The 24,618-nt window shown below is 40.2% G+C and overlaps 4 protein-coding genes across 8 annotated transcripts in view; 3 read left to right on the forward strand and 1 right to left on the reverse strand.

The window, feature by feature from the left end:
• Positions 1-800: 800 nt before the first annotated feature.
• Positions 801-20,386, reverse strand: LOC131332854 (acetylglutamate kinase, chloroplastic). 3 transcript variants are annotated; one of them, XM_058367173.1, is made up of 4 exons: positions 20,174-20,386; positions 19,877-19,957; positions 2,989-3,070; positions 801-2,031 (listed from the first exon to the last, which is right to left on the reverse strand). In XM_058367173.1, exon 4 carries the CDS (start codon positions 1,995-1,997, stop codon positions 960-962), a length of 1,038 nt encoding a protein of 345 aa, XP_058223156.1. In that variant the 5' UTR covers positions 1,998-2,031; positions 2,989-3,070; positions 19,877-19,957; positions 20,174-20,386; the 3' UTR covers positions 801-959. The 3 variants fall into 3 exon arrangements, with proteins under 3 accessions (XP_058223156.1, XP_058223149.1, XP_058223153.1); XM_058367166.1 differs by lacking the exon at positions 19,877-19,957; XM_058367170.1 differs by lacking the exon at positions 19,877-19,957 and having other exon boundaries at positions 20,158-20,386.
• Positions 4,713-24,618, forward strand: part of LOC131332834 (ribosomal RNA small subunit methyltransferase-like) — a 92,164-nt gene continuing 72,258 nt past the window's right edge. The window contains exons 1-3 of one of the 2 annotated variants that reach the window (XM_058367147.1): positions 4,713-4,851; positions 5,773-6,110; positions 9,421-10,199. In XM_058367147.1, coding sequence (XP_058223130.1) covers positions 5,781-6,110; positions 9,421-10,161 — 1,071 coding nt within the window. In that variant the 5' untranslated portion in view covers positions 4,713-4,851; positions 5,773-5,780 and the 3' untranslated portion in view covers positions 10,162-10,199. Of the gene's footprint in view, positions 4,852-5,772; positions 6,111-9,420; positions 10,386-24,618 lie in introns of those variants that run through there. The other variant, XM_058367141.1, reaches the window with a different exon arrangement.
• Positions 12,623-20,242, forward strand: LOC131332842 (RNA pseudouridine synthase 1-like). 2 transcript variants are annotated; one of them, XM_058367158.1, is made up of 3 exons: positions 12,623-13,085; positions 16,271-16,986; positions 19,277-20,242. In XM_058367158.1, exons 1-2 carry the CDS (start codon positions 12,698-12,700, stop codon positions 16,930-16,932), a joined length of 1,050 nt encoding a protein of 349 aa, XP_058223141.1. In that variant the 5' UTR covers positions 12,623-12,697; the 3' UTR covers positions 16,933-16,986; positions 19,277-20,242. The 2 variants fall into 2 exon arrangements, with proteins under 2 accessions (XP_058223141.1, XP_058223135.1); XM_058367152.1 differs by having other exon boundaries at positions 12,627-13,085; positions 18,811-20,242.
• Positions 16,984-23,366, forward strand: LOC131328437 (uncharacterized). Its single transcript, XM_058361383.1, has 4 exons — positions 16,984-16,998; positions 17,485-17,526; positions 22,352-22,958; positions 23,215-23,366. Exons 1-4 carry the CDS (start codon positions 16,984-16,986, stop codon positions 23,364-23,366), a joined length of 816 nt encoding a protein of 271 aa, XP_058217366.1.

Below are 24,618 nucleotides of genomic sequence, written 5' to 3' on the forward strand. Positions count from 1 at the left end.
CGCCAAAATTTGAAAGACTGGAGATGAATGCAAGTTACTCCATGTGTGGAAATTTGGTAGTGATGAGGACAATGGACAGATTCAAACCCATGCAATAGATTTTTTGTACTATGGTTAATAATGTGAATTTCTCTCAAATTTGGCAAAGGATAATTGCAAGGGATAATGTGGTTACTTAGGAATAGCTTATTCTGAATAGATAACTGTTTCTAATCAAAATTCAGGTTCTTGTTTCCACCTTAAAGGCTAGCTGAATGCTAAATAAAACAACTCAGTTTTCAACTCCAAATCCAGAATCAAATCTAAAAAAGAACAAAAAAAAAGTCCACAACCTTCTTGGATCAAATCACCATAATAACACAAACTGCAGTTAGCTTGCAATCGTTGCGAATTGCTTGACCTCAGACCAATAGAAGGTCCCATGTTCCAAAAATAATAGTATGGAGTTCATTACATCTGTTTCTTTTTTCCCTTCTTTTCGTTCGTTACATAAACTCCATTCATAAAAAGACCGGACTTTGAGATTTCTGGCACACAAAACTACATTTATGCGGACGATAAACCAAGCTAAGTTACTTGTGGCTCTACAAGAAGCAACCTTCTCAGATAATTGGATGTACCTTCTGCACCGCAATCTACATTTCGAAAAGTACCATCTCGTATGCCATAAATAGAGAAAGTCTGGATTTTCTCAATGTGTTCATCCAGCATATCACGCAGCTTATTAAGTAGGAGTACTTGATATTAATACTGCCCAAAGGTCAAATAGTAAAATGAAAGCAAATTTCCAAACAATAATGTGTTAAAACACCACATAATTCATTTGAAGCATAGTAAGGTAACCAAAATACAGTAACAATTCGCTAGGAAATGGACCACTTTCAAAGTTGAAAACTGTAGAGATGCTAAGACCATTTTCCACTTACTGAAAACCTCTCAACAAACAAGTATATGAAAGTTCACCCAGTTATCATAGTTCCTGCCCCTTGGTCAGTAAGAATCTCAAGCAGCAAAGAATGTGGTAGCCTTCCATCGATGACACTCGCTGTCCTAACTCCTTGCGCAATCGCCCTAACACAACAACTCACCTTGGGAATCATCCCGCCCGCAATCTTCCCTTCATCCACCATCCTCTTCACCCCCTTGATATCAATCTCCTTCACCAAACTCCCTATATCTTCCTTATCCTCCAGAATCCCCGCCACATCCGTCAACAGGATCAGCTTCTCAGCCCCCAACGCAGCCGCCAGCTCTCCAGCAGCCGTGTCCGCATTGATGTTATACGACTGCCCTTCCTCGTCTGCCGCCACGGATGCAATCACGGGAATATGGTTGGTGTTGATAAGTGGGAAAAGCACAGAGGGGTCGACGGTGGCGATGTCCCCGACGAACCCTAGCTGGGCGGAATTCGGGTTTGGACGGGCAGTGAACAGGCGACCGTCAATGCCGGAGAGGCCAACGGCTGTGGCACCAGCCTTGTTGATTAAGGCGACTAGGTGTTTATTGACTTTTCCAACAAGGACCATTGAGACTATTTCCATGGTGGAGGCATCGGTCACACGGAGTCCGTTGAGGAAGTTTGGCTGGATGTTAAGGCGGGTAAGCCAGTGGTTGATCTCCGGGCCACCACCATGGACAAAGACGATGCGGAGGCCGACGCAGGAGAGGAGAACAAGGTCCCTGATGACAGAAGACTGGAGGGACTCGGATTTCATGGCGGCGCCTCCGTACTTGACTACAATTGTTTTGCCCCTGAATTTCTGGATAAAAGGCAGGGATTCCGAGTAGATGTTAACTCGGAGCTGGGGTGGGATCGATGAGTCGGAGGAGTCTAAAACAGAGGGGGAGGGGGATTGGAGGCATTGAGTGATGACTTGGGATTTGTTAATGGTGGTGGGTTTGAAGTTGAGGTTAGGATGAAAATGGTAGTGGTTTGGTGGCCGTCCTAAGGAGGAGTTACCTGATGAGGAGAGGGGTAGAACTTTAGCTGCTAGCATCTGCCCTGTCCTTCTGCTGCTGCAACTCGTTTAGCTGTTGAAGAATAAAAATTGTTAGAAAACTGATTTATTCAGAAAACAGAAGATGAGAATCCAACTATAGGGACGTTGCCCTTCGGATGGTGAGAAAGAGTGAGATAAGAAAGGAGACTCATTTCTCAACAAATCTCACCATTTTCGGTGAGATTGGGTGAGAGAGGGAAGGAACCAATCGAGACATTTTACTTTTGTACATTTCTCACCAAAATACTCAATCCAAATAAGTGATTTGGCTAGAAACCACAACCCTTTCTTTTCTTTTTTCATGAAATCAATTCATCCAAAGGGAGTGAGTGTTTGTTTGGTCAATAGAAGCTTAGTTGCTGGAACCTCCAATCGGGGGTGAAAAATCCACCTCAGAATCTCGCTCCCGTGCTCCCAATCCAAAGTAAGACTCTCTTAGAAACCTCGCTCCCATCAAGAAAAGAGCTCGCTCCCAACTAGGATAGCTGGTGGGAAAAGTATTTTGTGAAACGGTGCCACCATGGCTTCGTACAAATAAATAGCAATGGGGTAAGTCGGAGTCGAATTTCCCCTCCTCCGTCCCCAATCCCCCGAAACCCCGTTACACCTCCAAACCCGCCCCTATCACTGAAAGCCAATTTTCGGAGCTCCTCATCCTCCCCCCCCCCCCCCCCCCCCCCCCTCCCCCCCCGGCCTGCCCGATCACCAAAAACCACTCTACCATTCTTTGGCATCAAGATCCCAACTAGGAAAGCACCTGCTTGTTTCGAGACCTATTCAAACTGATAATCAACCCAGCTGACTCCTCTCTTTTTCTCAATTGTACATGTGAACAAATGGGTATTGAACAAGAAATAGCTCTGGTCATGCATAAAAAATAAAATAAAAAGTTGCAAACCAAATTAGGCGATCTTTTTCCTTGAGACAATAGGCTGTCTTCGTTGTTCAGAGAGAGAGAGAGAGAGAGAGAGAGAGAGAGAGAAGTTACCGGTGGTCGGAGAGGCAGAAGAACTAGTGTGCGTGTGGGATATGCGCCGTCTTCCCGTCAAATAAAAGGTGAGGAGTGGGAACTGGGAATACAGAACATTGAATAACTATTAGTAAAAAGGTTTCTTGTATACTACGGGCGGACAGTAAGAAACGTCAAACAAGGTGAAATTGGCGTCTCCAGTTTACTTTTTCTCTCACTGACGTTAAGCCTCTCCAGGGCCGGCCCAATAAAAGGAAAAAGTTGGCCCATTCCATATTAATTAAAAGGCCCAGCTGGAGACAATCAATGGAGGAAGGCCCAACAAATTTCGGTGGCAGTTTTGTAAATAAAATATCTAATTGGTCCATTTAATTTCCACTCAAACAAAACAAATCTCTCGTCTCGGTCTCTCACAACAAGCCCTAGCCCTAGAATCACTACTCGGCTGCTCCTGAAACTATCACGCTCGACGCCATCAAACTGGTACGTTCTTATTCTCCTCTCTCTCTCTCTCTCTCTCTCTCTCTCTCTCTCTCTTCCTATCATCTCTCTTGGTCATTATGTGTAAAGAGATATGCATGTGTGTTCGTAGATTTGTATCCCTTCACACTTTCCCTTAGATTCTACTAGTTTAATTTCCCTGTCATGGCCAATTTCTCCTTTCCCACTGCATTCCTCAAAGAACGGAATCCGAATCCCCATTGGTAAGCACAAGGATAAATGGAGATGAAATGATGGATCGCCATAAAAGAGTTCCAACATCCCAATTAACTCACAGGCAGGTGGGTTAATTTGAATTGCTGAGTATTCTGTAAATTTTTTCCATTCAATTTCGCTCGAGTTTGTATGCTCTTGCAAGTTTAGGAATGAAAACGATTGGGAAGAGAAAAACATTGAGATGAATTGAAAATCCCAAACAATGAGAGGTCACAGAGTTTTTCTCTTTCATGAATTTTGTCTGCTCAATTTGTTGTTCTAAATCTAATAGAAGATTGTTTTGATTGTTCTCCTTTGGCCTCTAATTAGTTTCTGTTCCCCTTGCGCTCTAGGCATGGGTAAATTCTCAGTTTCTTTCAATGAATATACTTTTTCGCATGTTTTCTGCTCTTTTATTCTATGTGTTCATTCTCAATTTGCAGGATAGGTGCGAGTCAGAGAGGTAGTGATTGGCCTTCTTCGCTGCGATCTTTGTCTCTTTGAGAGTCACAGGAGAAGATAGAACGCAGGAGGAGGTGAGATTTTTTTTGACCCTTTTGATGTTTTACTAGTCAGACCATGTATGAAAATCTGTTTTATTTTGTTATAGATACAATTACTTTAAATTGTCCTCTTCTGTTATTTGGGTATATTTTGGAATGAGCCTTACTCCTCTTAATTTGGTAAGCAAAAACTTAGAAACTGTTGAGTATTAATTTGGTAAGCAAAAATTTATATTGGTTTGGCTTTCTCGTATTGTGATTGTTACTGTAAAAATTGTTAAGTATTACTCCCTCCGTCCCAAATTGGTTGCCTCTTTTGGGGAATCGTGCAATTTTTTTTTTCTAAGGGCACACTTTTTTTATTAGGCCTTGGGCACTAAAAAGCCTTGGGCCGGCCCTGAGTTGGAACGGCACCTAAGTATTTCATCACTCTGTCTCTCATGGTAATTAAGTTTCACTTTTTCACGGGGTAGGGTTCCCAGTCTCAAAATCCGTTTCTGCTCGACGACTCTCTCTGTCTCTCTCTCTCTCAAAAAATAAAAAATAAAAAAACCATTCTCTAGGGTTGTAGGGTAGTGCTTCATATGCTCCTTCCTTCGTGTTCGATATATTCATCAAGAAAATAATCTCACCTCTCCGCCTCCGCAGCGCCACCACCAGTTCACGTAGGATCAGGCTCCAGGTCAGTTTTCATATCTCTCTCTCCAGTGCCCTCCTCAATCATTTCGATACTCCTATGTCCTTCATTCTCTCAAAATCCTTGTGCATAATCGAAAGTTTAAGCTTCAATCTCTCTTTAATTGCATTTTTCGCTTTACGATATACGGTTATTTCGTCAGTGGCTCATAATTGATTTCGTTATAACTGTCTCGAATTGCATCTAATCTCGACTTTCTGAATTTTCGAGTTGAGACTGTTTCTGAATTTTCCGGTGTTTCGTGCTCTCATCAAATAGCATCAAAACCAAATGGAATTTTCTGGTATTTCTAGATTTTTTGGTTGATGAAATAGTCGATGTATCAAAAAATCCATTTTATCAGCCGATTATTTGATTTGTTATGAATTTGTTAGTATGTTATGCGTAACTGCCTAACTTGTATGTCTATAATGTTCAAATTTCCACGTATGTTATGTATATTGGTTGTATCCAAACTACCCCGCACAATTTTCTTATGAAAGCTATATTTTTCACTTGATCGTCCCCATAGCTGTCAAAATCCATAGTTCTCCCAACACAAATCAACCTTAACTCTTGCTCTTTGTTAGGCTAAACTGTGGATGTTTGATCAGGTTAGCTAAACACAGCTCAAGAATAGAACCAGGTATATACCACCCTTTAAATGTAGATTGGAGAATGGAGAGGTGTTGGTTGCCGATGAAGGGGAGCTGGGGCAGTGGAGTGGGAATTAGGATGGTGGGCATAGGAAGGAACTTTTTTTTTTTTCCTAATGGTGTACATTTATGTTGTGTGTGGCAATAGGGGCTAAGCCCAAGCTGGAAATTATAGCTCATTCATGTGCCCCGATCACTATCCATCCCCTAGCATACTTCCTGTATGTCGTGTACAAATACTTACCTCCTCAATTGTCTCTCTCGGTGTTAGGGTCAACCATGGCAGGAGGGAAGATCAAGAAAGAGAGGCCCCATCGTGGTGGTAGCGGCACTGCCGCCTCGGCAAACCCGCACTACCAAGGGGGCATACCGTTCCACAAGTCAAAGGGTCAGCACATTCTTAAAAACCCCCTGTTGATCGACACAATCATCGAGAAATCCGGAATCAAGAGCACAGATATTATCCTCGAGATCGGTCCTGGTACCGGAAACCTGACGAAGAAGCTTCTGGAAGCCGGAAAATCTGTCATTGCAGTTGAGCTTGACCCCCGTATGGTCCTCGAGCTCCAGCGCCGCTTCCAGGGCACTGCCTTTTCCAACCGCCTGAAGGTAAGTTTTGCTATGTTTAGATTTTGAGCTTTGTTTGTTGTTTTGATGTGTGTGTATATGTATGCTTGCATAGTTGAGATGTGGATTTCTTTAGTCCCATTTAGTTCTGTTTCTGCAATGGCTCTTATATAATTATATCACACTGGAGGATGTGTGCACACATATACAGGGAATGTTGCATCTCTGTTATTCCTGATTCTTCCCTTATTTACTGTGTTTCCTATTTGTTGCCGCCCTCCTCATTTTTTTTTAATAAAAGTGAAAATTTGCAAGTAGTTAGCAGAAATTCTAAAAGTGGAAGTAGTTTGGGCAAAATTTGGGATAAAAGAATCGTTGATTACCTTAAAAAAGGTCGGAATGCCAAATTGTTAACGAAGTACAGCTATTTTGTTACCAAATAGCTTCCAAATTCTAAAAGTGGAGCTTTTTTTTTTTCCTTCAAGTTTTTGTTTGTTTACTAAATTGTAAACTGCATTCTTGGCTGATTTTGGTTTGCTTCCGTTCCACTAATTGCTTGTTTTTGTTATTTGGTGAATAGTTTCTTTGTTTGCTTTGCGGATTTGGGATATATATTTGCTCTAGTAATATCAACAAGAATTGAAAACTGGTTGCTCTAGACCATGTTGGGTCTTGGGGGAGGATTTTGTTTGGCTGAGCTACGAGTGGCGCTGGTAATATGATTTGCAAAGTGTATGAATTTTTTTTGAAATTAAAATTTTGGTATCTATTCTGAGTCTTTAGGCTGCATATCTTGTGGTTGGATTGTATTTAGTATCTTAATTTGTGAAGCAATCTGACAGACATAGCATTCACTCACATCAGTGGCGACTATGGGAAATAGTCTTCGCGGGTCATTCATGAACTCAAATTGCAGGTGTTCTACAAAAAATTTTCTTTTACTCTCGGTTTATGTATCGTAGATTCGCATGTCGGTATGTATGGTGTGCCGTAAGGTATACAGTAGAAGGAGTTAATGTAATGTAAAGCAGTAATTTTACCCAATTGAATGTGCCAAACTATATTTCTAGTAATATTTCATGTACTAGAAATATAGTTTATGATACAAAATTACCTCTCCTGTTTCCATCCCCCGGTGAGAAGGCAGAGAGCAAAACCAACCCAGCAAACCACTATTACGATGCCCCTACATGGAGTCGTGGACTTCTTGCAAAGCTTGCTGAGCTTCTTCATGTGACAGACATTGCAAAAGTAGCCCTTTACGTCTTCAATCATATAACATGGTCTGGTAACAAAATCGCATATGAAACCATGGATCTTCAGGTGTTGCAAGCATATTTAGTCAATGCATAAGATATAGTTAAGAGTTATGTTTTGATTTTACCTTTAAACATGCCGAATTGTATTACCTCCGTCCCAAAATGTTTGTCCAGTCCGCAAATGAGGACTAAAAAATAATGCATTTCTTTCAAGAAAAAATTCAAACTTTTTTCATAAATTAAAAGAACTCATCGATATCTAGTAAATTGTTGAAAAAAATTTAGATTTTTCTTGCAAAATTTGTATTATTTTTACGTCCTTGTTTTGCGGACCAGACAAACATTATGGGACGGAGGGAGTAATATATGTATTGCATTGCATGTGTATCACAGTGTTCTAAAAGGCGACCTAGGCGGCGGGTTGCCGCCACGATTTTTCCTAGGTGGTTTGTTGAGGCGCTCGGCGGGCGCCTAGGGTTTGGACTCTCCCAAAAAAAAAAAAAAAAACCTTAATTGCAAGGCAGCCTAGGTGCTAGGCAGTGGGTCGCTGCCCGACTAGCGCCTAGTGCCTTTTAGAACACTAGCGTATCGTAAGTTTTTTGACGCATAAGTTGTGTTTAGAGATATTTATCAACTTTAGTCTTTAGCCCTAAACGCACTGAATCGTGGAATACCTATCATAAAACCCAAGATCTTGACGACACTGTTAATTACTACTACTAATCTAGTTTCAACAAATTGTAAACTGAGAGTTAAAAAGTCCCTACCTAAAAAGTTGTATGTGATTGAGAAGTCAGAGCACATACTTCTCCAAATCATATGTTCGCCATTAATGTCATAAAGCCTTGTTTTTTTTTTTCATAGTTGTGATCCTAAATCAATATCTATCTTTGATCCTGATTGATTCTTCTTTGAAGTAGACATAATACTTTGTGCCATAGCTATAGCTATGTTACCTGGAACGCAGATCGTACTGGTACGAGGAATGGGAACGTGGTACGCCACATATCTAAATTGTGGAACGCTAGGGATAGGCTTATGTAGATATCAAATTCAAAACTTACCCTTCCAAGGGATAAAACATTTAGTGAAATAAGTATCATTTTCCAAATTATTAGTGCAAAATATATTTCTAGGAACATAGTGACCGAATTTGGCTGTTTCTCTCACCAAAATTCTAGTCTCTCTAGATTTTCCACATGTATAAGTTAATTCTTTTAGAAAAAAATTTGGGGATCGCTTTGGGTCGCTATATTTACCGTTTTGGAATGGAAGTGTACCATGTTTCTGGATGTTCATATTGGTACGCAATTCGCTAGGGTAGTACCCAGGTAACATAGTGCCATAGTATCTTGCAAGAGAGAGACAGGAGAGGTGCAAGGGCGGCTGTTTCTTCTTAGACTGAGATTGTAGAATGAGAGAAGTTCGTGAATTGTGAAATACGTTTTGGAGGAAAATTTATTTGGTGCTACTGCTTCATGTGATGGGGTCGTACTTTTTTTTTTTCAATTGTGTCAATTATTGCAAGAAGAGAATGGGACAACAATAACAAAATCCATCTCGTCCCCAATTATTTGGGGTATGGTCGGAGGAGGATTGGAGACATGCCTAACCTTTAGTAATATATGCACAAAGTGGTTGCTCTCAGAATACCACTGGAACAATGGTTCCCCTATACCTCCAAGTACAAAGGAGCTAAAGGGATGTTTTGTTGTATCAGATGCCAGTATCAGATGCCAGAATTAAAGCCAAAAGGCATCAAAGAGGGCAGGCCTAGAGACCCAAATCAATTTTTGTGTGCATTTTCTTCTCCATGGGGTTAAATGACCCCACTTCTTCACAAGTGGTGCTGCCCCTGATTCACACTTAAACATTGTTTAGTTTTTCATCACATTCTCTCATATCCTATTGAAGTATATCATTTTGATAATCTTCGTTCTAGTACGATATCTGGGCATTCTATGAAGCTTGTTCATTTCAGTGGCACTTTAAGAATGGTGGAGATGAGTATATATATTTATACACACACACACACACGTGTGTGTGTGTGTGCGTGCATATTCATTGTGTCTCACAACGACGATGTGATGCAGGTTATCCAAGGAGATGTGCTCAAGTGTGATCTCCCGTACTTCGATATCTGTGTGGCAAACATACCTTACCAAATATCCTCTCCTCTCACTTTCAAATTGTTAGCCCATCGACCATTATTCAGGTGCGCGGTTATAATGTTCCAGAGGGAATTCGCCATGAGACTTGTTGCCAAGCCTGGCGACACTCTCTACTGCCGCCTTTCAGTGAACACCCAACTCTTGTCTCGCGTTTCCCATTTGCTAAAAGTTGGAAGGAACAACTTCCGGCCTCCACCAAAGGTTGATTCTTCTGTAGTTAGAATCGAGCCAAGAAAACCGCAGCCTTCAGTCAGTTTCAAAGAATGGGATGGTTTAGTCCGCATTTGCTTCAACCGGAAGAACAAGACCCTAGGTTCCATATTTAGACAGAAATCAGTATTGTCAATTCTAGAGAAGAACTATAAAACGTTGCAAGCATTGCAACTCTCTCAGAATGGATCATTGGAGGATACAGAGATTGCAGTAGATGTATCCACTTTGGCAGACACGGCTGAGGATTTAAGTATGGAGATTGATGATGAAAGAGATGACGATGATATGGAGGTAGAGGTGGGGGACACGAGGGCTTCTGATTTTAAGGACAAGATTCTGGGTTTGTTGAAGCAAGGAGGTTTTGAAGATAAGAGGTCATCAAAGCTCTCACAAGAAGATTTCATGCACTTGCTCTCTGTGTTTAACAAAGCTGGAATACATTTCTCTTGATTGCATGGCTAACTAGTTACTTATCCTTGTTTTTGTTTGTGTGTGTGTGGCTAATTTAGTTATTTTTGTTGAGTTTTTTTTATCCAATTTTGTGTAACGGTGGAAGGATACTAAGATACAGTGATGAGGCTTTCGAGTTACCTGTCGAAGAATACTCGTGTGTTTGTGCACAGGAGTTGTCTCTGTTATTGATTTGCAATTCGATATTGTTCTTGTGGAGCAAATGCATAGTAATCACATTTCTAGAGTATTTTCCTCATAAGGGTTTTGTTCTTAAGTTAAGCCACGCAATGAACTTGCATGTTGTGATCTAAAAAACACTAATAATCAGGGATATCAACATGAATTATGACTCCTGGGGGTGTAACATGTTAGGCTTGCACTGAGTTTGTGATAGTTTCCTGAGATTTTGTTTGCACAATGCCATCTTTAACAAACTTGATGACTGTCAAGACACTCATTTCTGAAACTCTGCTATATCATTTCTCAAGTTGCACATAAGAGAACAAGAACTTCTACAGCCCCAGAAGGAAGAAAGGGCAGCACAATGTATGAAGTCTGAACTCGCTGCATGAATATGCTTCTGCAGCTGGCCGCCTGAGTAGCAGATTTATTTTCAGAATTGATGGAAAATAGTAGAGAGCATTTGACCAATTTGAACTCAAGGATCCTCAACAAATTGGCTCAGGCCAGGATTGCTATTGCAGGATCAAATAAAGTTACAGAAACTTCCACAATTGGCTTGCTATTTTGTAGTCAACGCACTCGAGTGGGTCTCACACTCTCACGCTCTGTTAAATACACTTCAGGTAGTGTATTTGAAACAACAAATACACAATTTTGTCACTCATTAAACTAGTAGTACATAATTACCGAGTAAAAATTATGTTAGAATTTACTCCAAGGGGTTAACTAAGTGATAGCCATGATTAGTGCCAAAGTGCTTGGGTCTCAGGTTTCAGACTCCTCGGGATTATTTATAAGGTAAGTTCATAGGGGGCTCTATCCTGACTCTAACCAGCTCCTCTCTAGTGGACGGTAAGATGCTCTCCCCTTCAGGTTTGATACATTAAATTTGATGTAATTGATGCAAGAAACAACGAAGTGAGTTGAGTCGAATAAGCAATCGTAAAATGTAAGTCATGAGTTCAATTCTCGCAAAATGAATCAGACGACCACTTTGGAACCACTTTTGAGACTTATGTCTGGTCATTACCTTGTAATTTGTTTAGGGCGGCCAATGAATCAAGCTACTTGGTGAGCTCAGTTTGGCTCGACCTAGCTTGATTCGTTGAGTTAACAAACGAGCTCGAATCAGAATTTCAAGCTTGTTTGGTAAAGGAGTTGAGCTCAAGTAAGCTGAAGCTCGACTCGGCACGGCACAATAAGAACTCGATAAAAGGCTCTATAATGGATTAAGGGGTTACCAAGGGCTCGAATTACTAGAATTATTGTATCGATGTACAATCTTAGAAAAAATTATTAAACTTTATGAATTTCTCTACAACATAGACTTCTTTTAATAACATGTGTAGGAAAAAAATTATATTTACATAAGGAAAATATTATTTGTATCTCTAGACCCGTTTGCAAGCATAATTTGTTTTTACTTGTGAACAAGTTCGACTTGTCAAATTTTCACTGGGAACTACTCGAGCTCGCAATATGCTTAATAAACAAGTTTGAACATGATAAAACAAGCTCGACTCATTTGTTGTCCTAATTCCTAAAGTTGTTCTGCATTCACTCACACAAAAATAGTAAAACATACACATTAGTGGACAATAAAAAGAAGTAAAAGCAATAAAATTAGGTCCAATTTGGATTTAAGTCGTTCACTTCCAATGCAACGACCGGAGTTCGAGTCGAGCGAGGTGCTGAGTGAATTTACATAAATTTTTACCTTTCACATCTGCTCTCAATTCTCGTTCCGTGTTTCCGCTCTCACTAATTTTAGTACTAGTTTAAGATGTTTCGGACGTCGTTTTAATGCTCCAAAAATGTTAGCACCACAAACACACTCGCATATACTGTGAATGTGTTTGCATATGTAATTGTGTAAGTTTTTTGGTGATGCCAGAATAATTATTAATCGAAAATGATATAGGTACAGACCACCGCCGTAGGGAAATCGTACCGACAGTTGCACTGTGCTGTCTCCGGCCACCGAACGGCCGATCTGAGCCGTCCAAAAATTCTAAAAAAAAAAAGCTGAGGGGCCCTTAGCAGGTATCAACGGCATCTGATATGTGTATGGTGCTTGATCTAAACACCTTATTTTTCGTGTATATATGTATACTGGATCGGCCGTCCGGTGGCCGGAAACGGCCTAACACGGCCATCGGTACGATTTCCCTACGGCGGTTGTCGGTACTCATAGCAATTATTAATGCTGGTGAACCCGCTTTCACCCCTGCTCGCCCTCACGAACGCGGATTATGTAACTAAGGTGATGTAAGCTTCTGACTTCGGAGGCTTCAAATCTCTCGGGCTCGATGGGTTCAAGATGCAACTGCTAGAGACTCTCAAGGATTGAATGACTATATTGCCCCCCACCTTCCATTTCCCCTCGGCACTTCTTCGCTTCCCTTCTCCTTCCCTCTTCACAAACCCTATGTTTATCTCCATGGCGGCCCAAACGCACTGCGATTCTCAGGAAGCCAATCTCCCAAACGCCCCTAATTGTACGATAAATTACCCAGTGCCACTGTCCCCGCCGCTGCCGGCCATCTCCAAGCAAATGGAGCTGGCCAGAGCCATGTCGGCTTCTTCCAAATCGAGCTTATTTTCTCTCTCTAGAATTGACGTGGTCTTCGAGGACGATTGGCTCATTGCCGTGAATAAGCCCCGGGGGGTGTATTGTGAAAGCGTCTTGTCTTCGATCCCCAGTCTGCTCAACGATTCAAATGACTCAGTTGAACTCGGTGAGGCTTATTTTTAGTCTTAGTGTTCAGTTTATGCACCCAATTAGCTCATTTTTGCTGTTTCATGGGTATATTCGATTGTTTGCTTTTAAAGATTGTTTTTTTTTTTGGGTTGGTCCCACTTGAAGGGCGATACATACAAGTAAGCTTTAGTCATGTAAACTCAAAACATGAAACTTAGAAAGGTATTAAAGCATCAAATTCAATACCATTTGGCATTGGCAAGTTGGCAACGACCACGAGTAGAGAGGTTGTCCTGGCGGATGTACGAATTTTTTTCGAACATGGCTCAGGTACCAATTTTGGAGGTGATAGTTAACTAATTGCAGATGAGCTCTAAAACGCCCCGCATGTGTGACTCTTTACTTGAAGGCGAAGAGGTAAACAAACGGATCTTATATCATATGGATCACAGTTACTTAAGACACAAATAACGAGGCAATTATCCAAGATAGTCTTGTCCAAAAGTTGTAATAAGCAAGCTGTGATCAGTGCCGGCCCCGATATTTGAGTTGCCTAAGCACAACCTCATGCTTTGTTGCCCATCTACTATTAAGTCATACAACTACAAAAAAAACAAACATCAATACATGTTGTTCCTTTAGCTTGAATAACATAAACAAAATCAACATCAAAATATAACCTTGTTATAGTGCTTTATAATTAGGATGATTCGATACAAATAAAATAATTTTTCCTTGCATTTTTTAAAGCAAAATTTGTCAATTGAGTCATCGTATTTTATTTATCCATGAACTCGGGGTCCATTCATCTAACTTTTGGTTATTTGACTTTTTGTGCTTTTTAGTTAATATATGTGACAAGAATGGTCTGTCTCGAAAAACATAAAAAGTTTAAAAGTCCCAAAATGCTTTTAATGGAATGATGCCTCAGATTATTTTTTTTAACGGCAAAGAAAAATTTATTAACCGGAGGTTAAAGGGATAGAAAGTACAACCATCATAATGATGCCTCAATTCAATTGAGATCATAGCTAATCTATTTAATCTCTCTTGTGAAATGGTAGTTCGAAGGTAAAAAAAAATCGTCTTAACTCTCTTGATTTTATTTTAACTATGACTTTTGTTTTTAATCAAATTTAAGAACATATCACATATACATTACTCCACTATTGTGTTTGTTAACTTGAAAATTTCCAAAAAAGTAATTTAGTATATTGTTTTTTGTAAAATTGTGGGTTGGGAGAAAAACAAAAAGAGATAGAACAAAAATGGAAAAATAATTTGTGGATTGGGAGAAAAACAAAGAATAAAGGGAAAAAAGGGGAAGGAGATGACGCGCCAAGGGATCGAACATGGATCACTAGAACTCTTATTAGAGTGCGGTGCCATAACGCAGTTCCCTTGCACCAGATATGGGAAACTTGTTAATATTTATATCTAACTTAAGTTTTTTTATTTTTTGGGATGCCCTAGCCCCGGGGTTGCCCAAGTCCGAGGGCTTATCCTGGGGCCGGCCCTGGCTGTGATGTCATGTTAAAGCATCCAACTCAAAACCAATTGGAGATGAGTGGAGAGGCCGTCCTGCGTCTATACTATTCTTGGAGGGGATGATTAACCAATGTCAGACAAGCTCTAGCAAAGTCGTAGTATTAATTTTCTGATAGATACAACATAGTTAAAATCGTGTGATTGAGTGGAGACTACAATGAGAAGGGTGTGATACAAGAAATGAAGAACTAGAGATGGGTTGGGTTGCTATTTGGAAGGTTTGATAACGTAGAGTGCATGGGTATTGAAGCCTTGAAGAAGTTATTGCACATAATGCTATATTGGAAATTGAGGTTGCCTGCTCAGAGTCTTGAGTTGCTTCGTAAGAGCTTTGTGAATGCATATCCTGTGGTTTACCAGCTACCAGATTTCATTTTTGTCATTTTGTGTAATTTGCTTTTTGTAGCTATATGTTTTACCATGTTATAATAAGGCGTACTTCCCTTGAGTTGAGGTCTATGTTACCTAGAACGTGGATCGTTCCGGTATGAGGAACGGGAATGGGAACGCAGTACGCCACATGCTTAAATTGTGGTACGCTATGGGTAGGCTTCTATAGATAACAAATTCCAAGCGATAAACATCTAGTGAAACTAAATATTGTTTGTCAAATTATTCATACAAAACACATTTCTAGGAGCATAACGACTAAACTTTTTACAATATCTCCCACCAAAATTCCATTTTTCTCTATTTTGACCATAATAAGTGGACATTTCGGGGAAAACTAAGGGGATCACTTCGGGTCGCTAAATTTACCGTTTTGGAAAGGTAGTGAACCATGTTTTGGAACGTTCGTACCAAAACGTAATTCGCTAGGGTAGTACCGTTTTTTGGTAACATAGGTTGAGGTGATTGATATGGAGCTTCTCCTCTTTTTGGCTACGCGTTCAAGTTGTCCTTCCCTGTAGTTTGCTCTTAATTTGTGAAGTTTTCCTTGTGATAGTTTAATGGCAATCTACCAGGGAACTGGTTATGAAAATAAGAAATGAATTTTAACACTGCTAAACCAACGACTAATTTCCTTCAATCAGCATCTTACGGTAGGTGGATTGTGTGTTAGGTTGACTTGCTGCTTCAGGTTTATGCTGTTTAGCTTCTAACTCAATGTAAAAGTAAAAAAAAAATATCTCGTGAACCAATTACTTTTCCTTCAGGGTATTAGGTTTCATTATTTGTTTTTTGCTTTGCTGATACGGAACATCAGAAACGGAGGAGTGAATTTTGAAGTTTGCCAATCTTAAAGTTCACTTGATGTATGGGTTTCTTCATAGTTGTAGTTGTGACTGATGAACATGTGTGACATGGCCTAGACGAATCCCCTTGGCATAACAGTTGTTAGTTGCGAAGAAGAAATATGAACAACTTAATTTATCCGTGGTAGGAAGGAATGCTTTTTCTATTTTGTGTTATTTGTTCTTGTTGATCTCTCTGTGTGTGTGTGTGTGTGTTTTCAAGTGGGGGTGGGGTGGCTTCAGTGGTATTTTTGTAGTTCTCCTTGGATTAGTGAAACTTCATTTATATGGGTTGGAGTCTTATTTCTTGAAAGCCTAAGCCATGTGATGCTTGATCTACTATTTACCACAATTTTTGACGGTGTTGAACCACTCTCCAACAGATTTTTTATGCAGATACTGTAGTAAGTTGGCTGAATTAATGTATTCTGAATCTCAGGAACCCAAGTTGACCTCCCAGAGCTCCATCTCGCTAACAGACTCGATCGCGACACCAGTGGGGTTATGTTAATCACTAAATCACACAAAGTGGCCGCTAAGTTAGTGAGGGCTTTTACAGACCACAAGGTTAGGAAAACATACATTGCCTTTTGTGTTGGCCAAGCTCCAGAATGGAGACAAATCACAATTAAGTCAGGTCATGGTCGATCAAAGTTTGGAGCATGGCGCGTTTATGCTGCGTCAGATGTTGGTCGAAAATTACCAGGCGGATCAGTTGTTAGAGATATGCAAACTCTTTTTGAAGTATTATCAGTGAATGGGCATGGGTGCTCCAAAGAGTTATCTGCTGAAGAAAAATTTGTCGTTGAGGAAAAATCTGTAGTGGATACTAAAAATGTGGAGGACGAGATTTTGGTGCGAGCGTATCCACAAAGTGGAAGAACTCATCAAATTCGCTTGCACTGCCAGTATCTTGGAATTCCCATAAGAGGAGATGTGAAATATGAGGGTGTCTATGAGTGGAAAGGGATAAAATATGACGGCCATGAACTTCACGCAGAGAGCTTGTCCTTTGAGCACCCTATTACAGGGCTTCCAGTTGTGTTAGATGCACCTTTGCCGATGTGGGCAATCCAAGCGCTGCAGCCGTTACCGTGTTAAGCGGAGTTCACTTATCATCTATCCCAATGTTGGACGCTTCTTCTCACGAACATGGTAAGAGAACACGTACTTTTTTTTTGTTCTTTTGTGTAAAAATTGCAATTGTATTCGCATTTCTTTCTAGCTTCTTTTGCACAAAAAGGACATTTTTAACAACACAACGGAATTTGTCAAAAACTTTTTGGTTATCAACAGAAATAGAATTCCTAAGTGATTAGTTGCATCCATCTGATACACGACGTCGCGACCATTTAGCTATCAAAAAAAAAAAACTCTAATACATGACCAGTTTCTAAAGTGATGCATTACTAATTTATTGCACATAAGTTGCAACAAAATTTCATGCCTTCTGTGCATTTTTCTGTAGTTGAGTGGTCGCATTATAGTTTTTTTTGTAATTACCTCTTGCTGGAGGCTTCGTCGTAATTAATTCTGTTATGACTAAAACGTCTCATAGCAACAGTCTTTTCGTCTTTCAAACATCATGTGGTTTTGTGGTTTTCAAGTTGTATATGTGTTTTTGTATATGTATTTTAAGACATGCTTGATTAGGTACTAATGCTTTTATGGGGGACTACCATGTGTCTTTCAAGAGTACGTGATGTGAATGCCCACTCTTGAAAATGTTAGCTTGTATAACATGTACTTGTAAGATGACCTATGGCACTCTTAATTTAGTTTTATAAATTACATACTGAATCATTTAGCTATAACTTATTTGAAGGATCAACATAAGAAAGGATACAGTTTTTTACCCCCTTTTCTATTCCCCCTCTTGAAATGAAAATTTCGCGAGGGTAAGTCCCATTACCTACCACGAGGTTCCTTAATGGATGTAGTGACCACATCTTAGGTTTTTGAAATTCTGTCTCTCTCGCAGTCTCATCGACTAATTCTTACATTGATGGAGCTCAGTGTTGAAAGATACGATGCCCAAATCTCTCCCCCCATGTGTAGCTCTATACAAAATACGGTAGTTGTTTGCAATATGATTTAAACGTCTTCTCTTCTTTCCATCCCACTAGTGCCCAAGGGTTTAATGATGTAGGTGGCAAGAATTTTCTGGTAATATTTACTTGTGGTAAGAATGTAGAAGGCATTTGAAAAACTTGCCCATGAGGGCGTCATAAATTCTTCAGGCCAGGTCATAAATTTGAGAATTCGTTAGACACAGGCAAACCATAATGGAGTGCAACGTAGATTCGAAAGGCAAAGGCTTATGGCAGATCATAAAGGTTTGCTCCCTCCTAAGGTCTCAGGTTCGGAATCTCTCAAGTGCTATCAATTCCTTTGGGGCTAGTCCATATGAAGCTTTGCTCTGGTTTCAAATGGAGCCCCTTAGACGGTGGGATTGGTCTTTCAAGATTAGTCTAGATGTGCGTAAGTTGGCCTGGACACCTACTTATCAGAAAGGGAAAAAAGGGTCATAGTAATGATTCAGAATATTCCGAGCTGTATATAATTTACCCATTTTTTTTGCTGCTGATTAATATTTTGCTTGAGTGGCTTCAATCTTTTTAAGGAATTACCGACACAAATTGAATGCAGAATACATTGTTTTAGTTTCGGAATATGCAGATGGCTAGAAAATATTATTTCTCTTGAAACATATTTCAGTAGACTTTTAGTGACAATTTTTTTTAAGGAAAATCTTATGAGGTGTCTCATTGGCAGAATATAGTTGGATATTTAAATCCACCTATCTATTAAGGTTAGCTAGTTGATGGTGAATTGGTCCCCTAAGGTGAGTCGTAGTGGGTGTAAGCTAGCCCGAACATCTGAGTTATCAAAAAAAAAAAAACTAGGAAGTTTAGCTGCTTGCCGAAAAAGAAGACTGATTGGTTCATTTTATTTTGCCTGCCTTTTCTTTTTCCACAGGTTGGTTGACACACAGCTTTCCTTGCGCTAGCTACTGGAATTTTTTTAAGTGACCTCTCAAGTAAAGATACCCATCCAAAAGTTGTTATGCTGATTCTAGATATTGAGCTTAGCGTTTGAAATCAAGGAGCAAGGAATTTTTATGAGTAGAGGTCCCCTGCCCTCCCGAGTGGTGAAATTGGAGTCGTGTAAAAGTATATCCTGTAGTGAGGCACGCTTGACCTCAGGGGAGTTTAATTGACCCATGCCCCAATCAGCACGTGAGTACCCAAGAAAGTGTGCGACCCGAGAAAGTACTCAAACCAGCAGATAAGAATGCCAGGAAGTGAGCCAGCAACTCCGGCTACACATTAGCAAGCGTGATGTGCCAGACTGAGCCAGCACGTTTTCTCTCCGCTAACGTAACATTGCACAAACAATACAAGTGGTTTCAGTATCGAGTTCGCATCGGCTGTTTTTTAACCAGGGGAATCAATTGGCTTGAAGTTGTTCCCTTCAGTAAATTCCTGTCAAGAAACCCTGGAATTATTTCAGCTGGCCGGATTTTTGAAGCAAACTACTGGGTAAGCAAAGTACTAGTAGTCACCTCCTTTACAGGAAAACCTCCGTCAGCTGGTACGTTTACAACACATCCACATGTGACAACCAATCATCAGTTATGTCTCTGATGATTGCTGGCAAGTTGCCTCTCATGGAGAAAATGATTAGATCAGATTCATCTCTGGGCTTAAACACTACCCCTCCTCAGGCCGGATCCTGTCCATTTTCCCTGGATCAGTTCGATTCATTTGGTGCATCCGAACCGTCCAAAACTGTACCAAATGAACCGAAAAGTGTTTTGGACAACTCATATTTAAAGGGGTGTTTTTAAAAAAAAAACACTTTGGACAGCTCATATTTAAGGGGGTGTTTTTAAAAAAAAAACACTTGCTCTAAATCCTTGTGTTTTGGACGGCTTGGATGCATCCAAATGGACGGAACTGGTCCGGGGAAAATGGACAGGATCCGAGTCCCCCCTCGGCAGCCAACCAGTTTCTTTGCCTTCGACCAGACACCGCAAGATCACCTCACCATTCCTCCATCTCTGTTTCCATATCCATAGACCTTCTCACATCTCTCTTTTTTTTTTCGTTTTTTTGTTTACACCCTAAATCGGGTAAGTCCGTAAGTAATCACAAAAAATTCATGAATCCGTTAGCGATAAGAGCAGAATTTTTTTTTCTCCTTTGTTGTTTTTTCTGTTGAACTCTCACAAGGTAAATACCCTTCGTCCTTGTATTTGGCTTTACTAGTTTGATAAAGTACAAAAATTTCGAGAAGCTGAAAATTTGAATCAAAAAGTCTTGCTAGTTTAGGCGAGTACCCGAAGATTGGTTGCAAGATCGCCGGGAAAGAAAGACAGCAACGAGCACTCAGCGATCGGAGCCCAGCAGAAAGACCGAACAGAAGGAAGATGGCATCGAAGAATAAAAATGACGAGAGAACAAAGAAAATGAACGAGGAAAATACTATCGGACGCGCGTGAGCGTGGAGTGACCACCAGTACTTGAAACTTCCCGGGGAGAGGTAAATTTATAGTAGAGAGCAGTGTTGTAGATACCGTTCCGTTTTAGCGCAATTCCGGTAACCTTGACCTCTAGTTCTGTCTCGTCCAACTTTCCGGACGATTCGGCGTACCGGGGAAATCTCGGCCGAGATGTAGTTATCGGAAATTTCGTTAGGCATTTTGCAAAAAGCTCCGGAAAACACATTAATCCAATTGATACAGCCTCACATCAAGTTATCAAACAGATAAACGATCACGGTTGGTCTCAAATCAATTTTAAATCTAAGTCCAAGGACAAAATCGAAAAATCTAGAAATTAATGCAATACCTTTCCTCAGTGGTGTAGCGAAGAATCGAATCACTTGCTTTGGGGTTTTTTGTGGAAGAAGTGACGGCAGTTGAAGGAGACGAGGAGGTTGCGTGTGGAGAGAAGGGAATCGGTCGCCGGAACAAGCATTTCCTGGCCGCCGGCCGTGGGTGATTTTTTGATGAGAAGGTAAAAATTACAGTAGCAGCAGCCGTAGAAAGGGAGAAGAAGGTTATAAATGCGTGGAGTCCTACAATAACACAAATTACTTAATTACCCCTTACTCTTACTTTTGAAATTGAAATGGTTAAAATAGATTGTCCGTGGGCCATTGGGTAGTATTTTGTTGTTTTATATATATAATATATATATATTTTGAATTACTGGATGAGAGTTACATAATGACAGTTTAATTTTTGTTAGTAAAAATTTAGGTTATAAGGAAAATAATGAATTTATAACTATTTATATTAGTAATTGCGCTAAATCCGAAATGACAATTGGTACTTAACCGATACCGGTACATATCGTACCATTAGAAAAATAGGTACCCTTGGCGGTACGGTATTCAGAACATTGGTAGAGAGAGAAGGAAGGATAAGCTTGGAGGGGGATGAGAACTTGTTTTGGTATTCGGAAAAGCTATTAGGGACAATATTGTCAATTCAAATCAATTTGGTTTGATTATCTTAAAGATTATCACCATTACTTAAAGATTATCTTAAGCCCCTTTCTGCTTTCTTTTTAAACCTTCTTTTTTAAAAAGAATGTAATTTTCAAACTCAAATATAACGAAAATAAAAAATAATATTTCTATTTTTCTTACACCGTTTAAAAGATCTCAATGAGAACTATCAAACAAGATCCATATTGATAGAAAATTATTTACATAAACACGTGATTTTTGAGCTTGAAAAACCCGGAGGTACCTTATGAAATTAGTGCCTAAACCGCTAAAACTTTATAATAGGAAAGTGGAATTAATCCTTGCAATATGGATAGTCACTCTTTTATTTAATTAAGGACTTATAACTTTTCTTCTCACGTGCTCGGGTCATTTGAAAGTGGGGCGTGACATCTTATAGCACAATAAATAACCGACAACAACTTGGTAAAAAATTAACCCATAATGCACTTTCATCATTCATCTACCAAATACTACTCCTGTTTCAAAATGCATTCTGCATATATCTCTTAAACACTCTACCATTTTCAAAACACATCCTGACCAAAATTTAAAAAGTCAATAAGTCAATAACCAAAATGCAAAAAATAAAAAAGTAGGATAACCAAACAGCCCCTATATGCATGCATATTTATATGCTGCGTCAACTTGAACTACTTGAGTTAAGATTTTGTAGATCTATTCAAATACGATCAAGTTGGGTTAATGTCGGGATCGGGGTGAGTGTTTACAATAGCAAACCCCAAAAAACCTATATTTCGTCCCGAATTCGATCTCAAATAAATAAATAAATAAAATATTGATTTCACACTTTCCTTTTGTCCAAGTGCACTCTACAAAATTACAATTCACACATTTTTCCATTAATACATGACAAGAGTAGTCATGTAATTTTACATCAATACAATGGAAGCTACAATTTAGGAAGAGGTGGTTGAATGTGTGGGAGACTAACCTATCTGAGGAATTACATCTAAGACTGGCTTTGGTAACACTTGATCAGACCAAGAGGGATGTGCTTCAATGGAATTGGACTACCGATAAACGCTTTTCTTCCAAGTCAGTTTACCACCAATGGGAAGAGATTGGTCATTCTCGGAACCAACTCTTGGGCTCACTGTGGAAAAATCTTTGCCCTCCTAAGGTGGAAATTTTTTCGTGGCTGGCGATTCAGGATAGGGCCCTAACACGATCAGAGCTCTTCAGTAGGAATATCATTCAAGAGGGCCAAACAGTTTCCTGCCCTTTGTGTTCCTTGCATCTCGAAACTCCTGATCATCTTTTCTTGCACTGTATATTCTCTTGGAATATTTGGTCTCTAATTTTGGATTGGTGGCATGTTCCGTGGGTTTGTCCTAATTCGTTGGCAAATTTAGCTATATGGTGGTTTGACAGCGGGTTTAGGAATCTGGAGAAAAATATATGGGAAGTGTCTTTCTATGCCACTTTGTGGTCTTTGTGGCTAGCCCGGAATGACCTCGTCTTTAACAATGCAAATTTGAGTGTCGAGGTAGTAGGAGAATTGGTGAAAACTAGAGTCGCAATGTGGATGAAGACCAAGTTCGGAATCAAGATTTATTCGGTGGAGGAGTTTAAATTGTTTCTTGACGGTATTCGTAAGCTCAAATTGTAGTTTTTGTTGAGGTGTAGTGGCTATCTAACTTTTTGTTGGATGGGCTAGTCACTGTTTTCGTTTGTCTTGTTCTACCCTCGATGTACACTTTCGAGTTTCTATAAAAAGTTTCGTTTGCCGAGCAAAAAAAAAAAAAATTTTACATCAATACAAATAAAAAAATAAAGTGCGTTTGGATAAAAAGGGAGTGTGAAAATCAATTGCTTAAAAAAAAGAATATCCTCCTTTATCAGTGCAGATCAGGGCATATCCAACTGAAGATGTCAAAGCTGACATGGACCGAGCAATCGTAATTTTTGACAGTAATGCACCAGCCAACCAATGTGTCTTCTCATATGCCAAAGCAGACGTGGATTTGAAGGGAGGACATGCCTACCAATTTTGACAGCAACCAAACCTCATGCCAATTTTAAAAAACGTGACTGTTTGGATATAAAAAATGAGCCGTTTGAATTTCGATGATCCGAGCCGCTCAAAGTGATCAGAACGTGATTTTAAGGGTCCCTGTGAGAAATCAGCAAAAAAAATGACCGGAAAGAGCTTCATCCGAGCAGTTTTCATTGAACGGTTCAAAAAAAAACTGCTCGGATGACGCATTTCCCGGTCATTTTTTTTGCTTATTTCTCGCGGGGACCCTTAAAATTACGTTCTGCACACATTAAACGATTCGGATTTTCAAAATTTGATCGGGAAATGAAAGTCCCTCATTTTGTTAAAATGAGGGATCCCTCACTTGAAAATTCCTCTATATATATATATATTTTACATAAGAGTTTTTTTTTTTTTTCCACGGAAGAAGCAAATTCATTAATCAAGCCATACGGCATCTACAGATAATTGCGAATAGAGAATAGGACATACGGCAAGTACAGATTTCCACCAAAATACAGAGAAACAGAGATACAATACAAAAAAAGATTAAGAGACGAAATTAATGTCTAACGCCTATGCAAGAGCCAAACGCTCACTTCTTCACACCGTCAACATGGCCGGCTAACGTGGAGCTAGTACCCAGACACCACCGTCTCGGGATGGCGGAGCTCCGAATCAAAGATAACATTAAACCTGTGGAAATCAGTCACCCGATCTGGAAAAACCAGATCAGAACAAAACCACCAGGGAAGACCCACCGGGACAAAAACCGGACCAACATCCGGACATAAACCGGCCTCAACATCCGGACATAACCAGACAAGAGTTTGGACAAAACAAAAACGAAACACAAAATTAAAACCCTAACCTGCCGAAACACTCAAAACAACCACCGCATCACCGCTGCTACAACCACCACACCAACCACAGGAATCACGACAGCCCCTACTGCCGCCATGCCCAATCCCAACACACCATATCCACTCACAGCATCGCCACCAACAACCCAGCAAAATCGCACCATCCACCACCCGAAACGGCCAAAGCGCCGCTAAGCAAGAGACCGGCTATCTCCAACAAGGTAGAAAGGCGGTCCACAACGGGATCCAGAAAGCCGGCGGAACAGGATACACCCAGCAGAGTATCCGGCAGGATCTTACCGGAGGGGGGAGGGGGTGGAAACGAGGAAGGTGGAGGGAAGGGGAAGAGGGAGGGGGAACAACAGCCCACAGAGGAGAGGAGCGGCGGCAAGGGAAGGGGAGAAG

The sequence above is a fragment of the Rhododendron vialii genome, chromosome 1a, assembly GCF_030253575.1.
Source record: "Rhododendron vialii isolate Sample 1 chromosome 1a, ASM3025357v1".
NCBI lineage: Eukaryota > Viridiplantae > Streptophyta > Magnoliopsida > Ericales > Ericaceae > Rhododendron > Rhododendron vialii.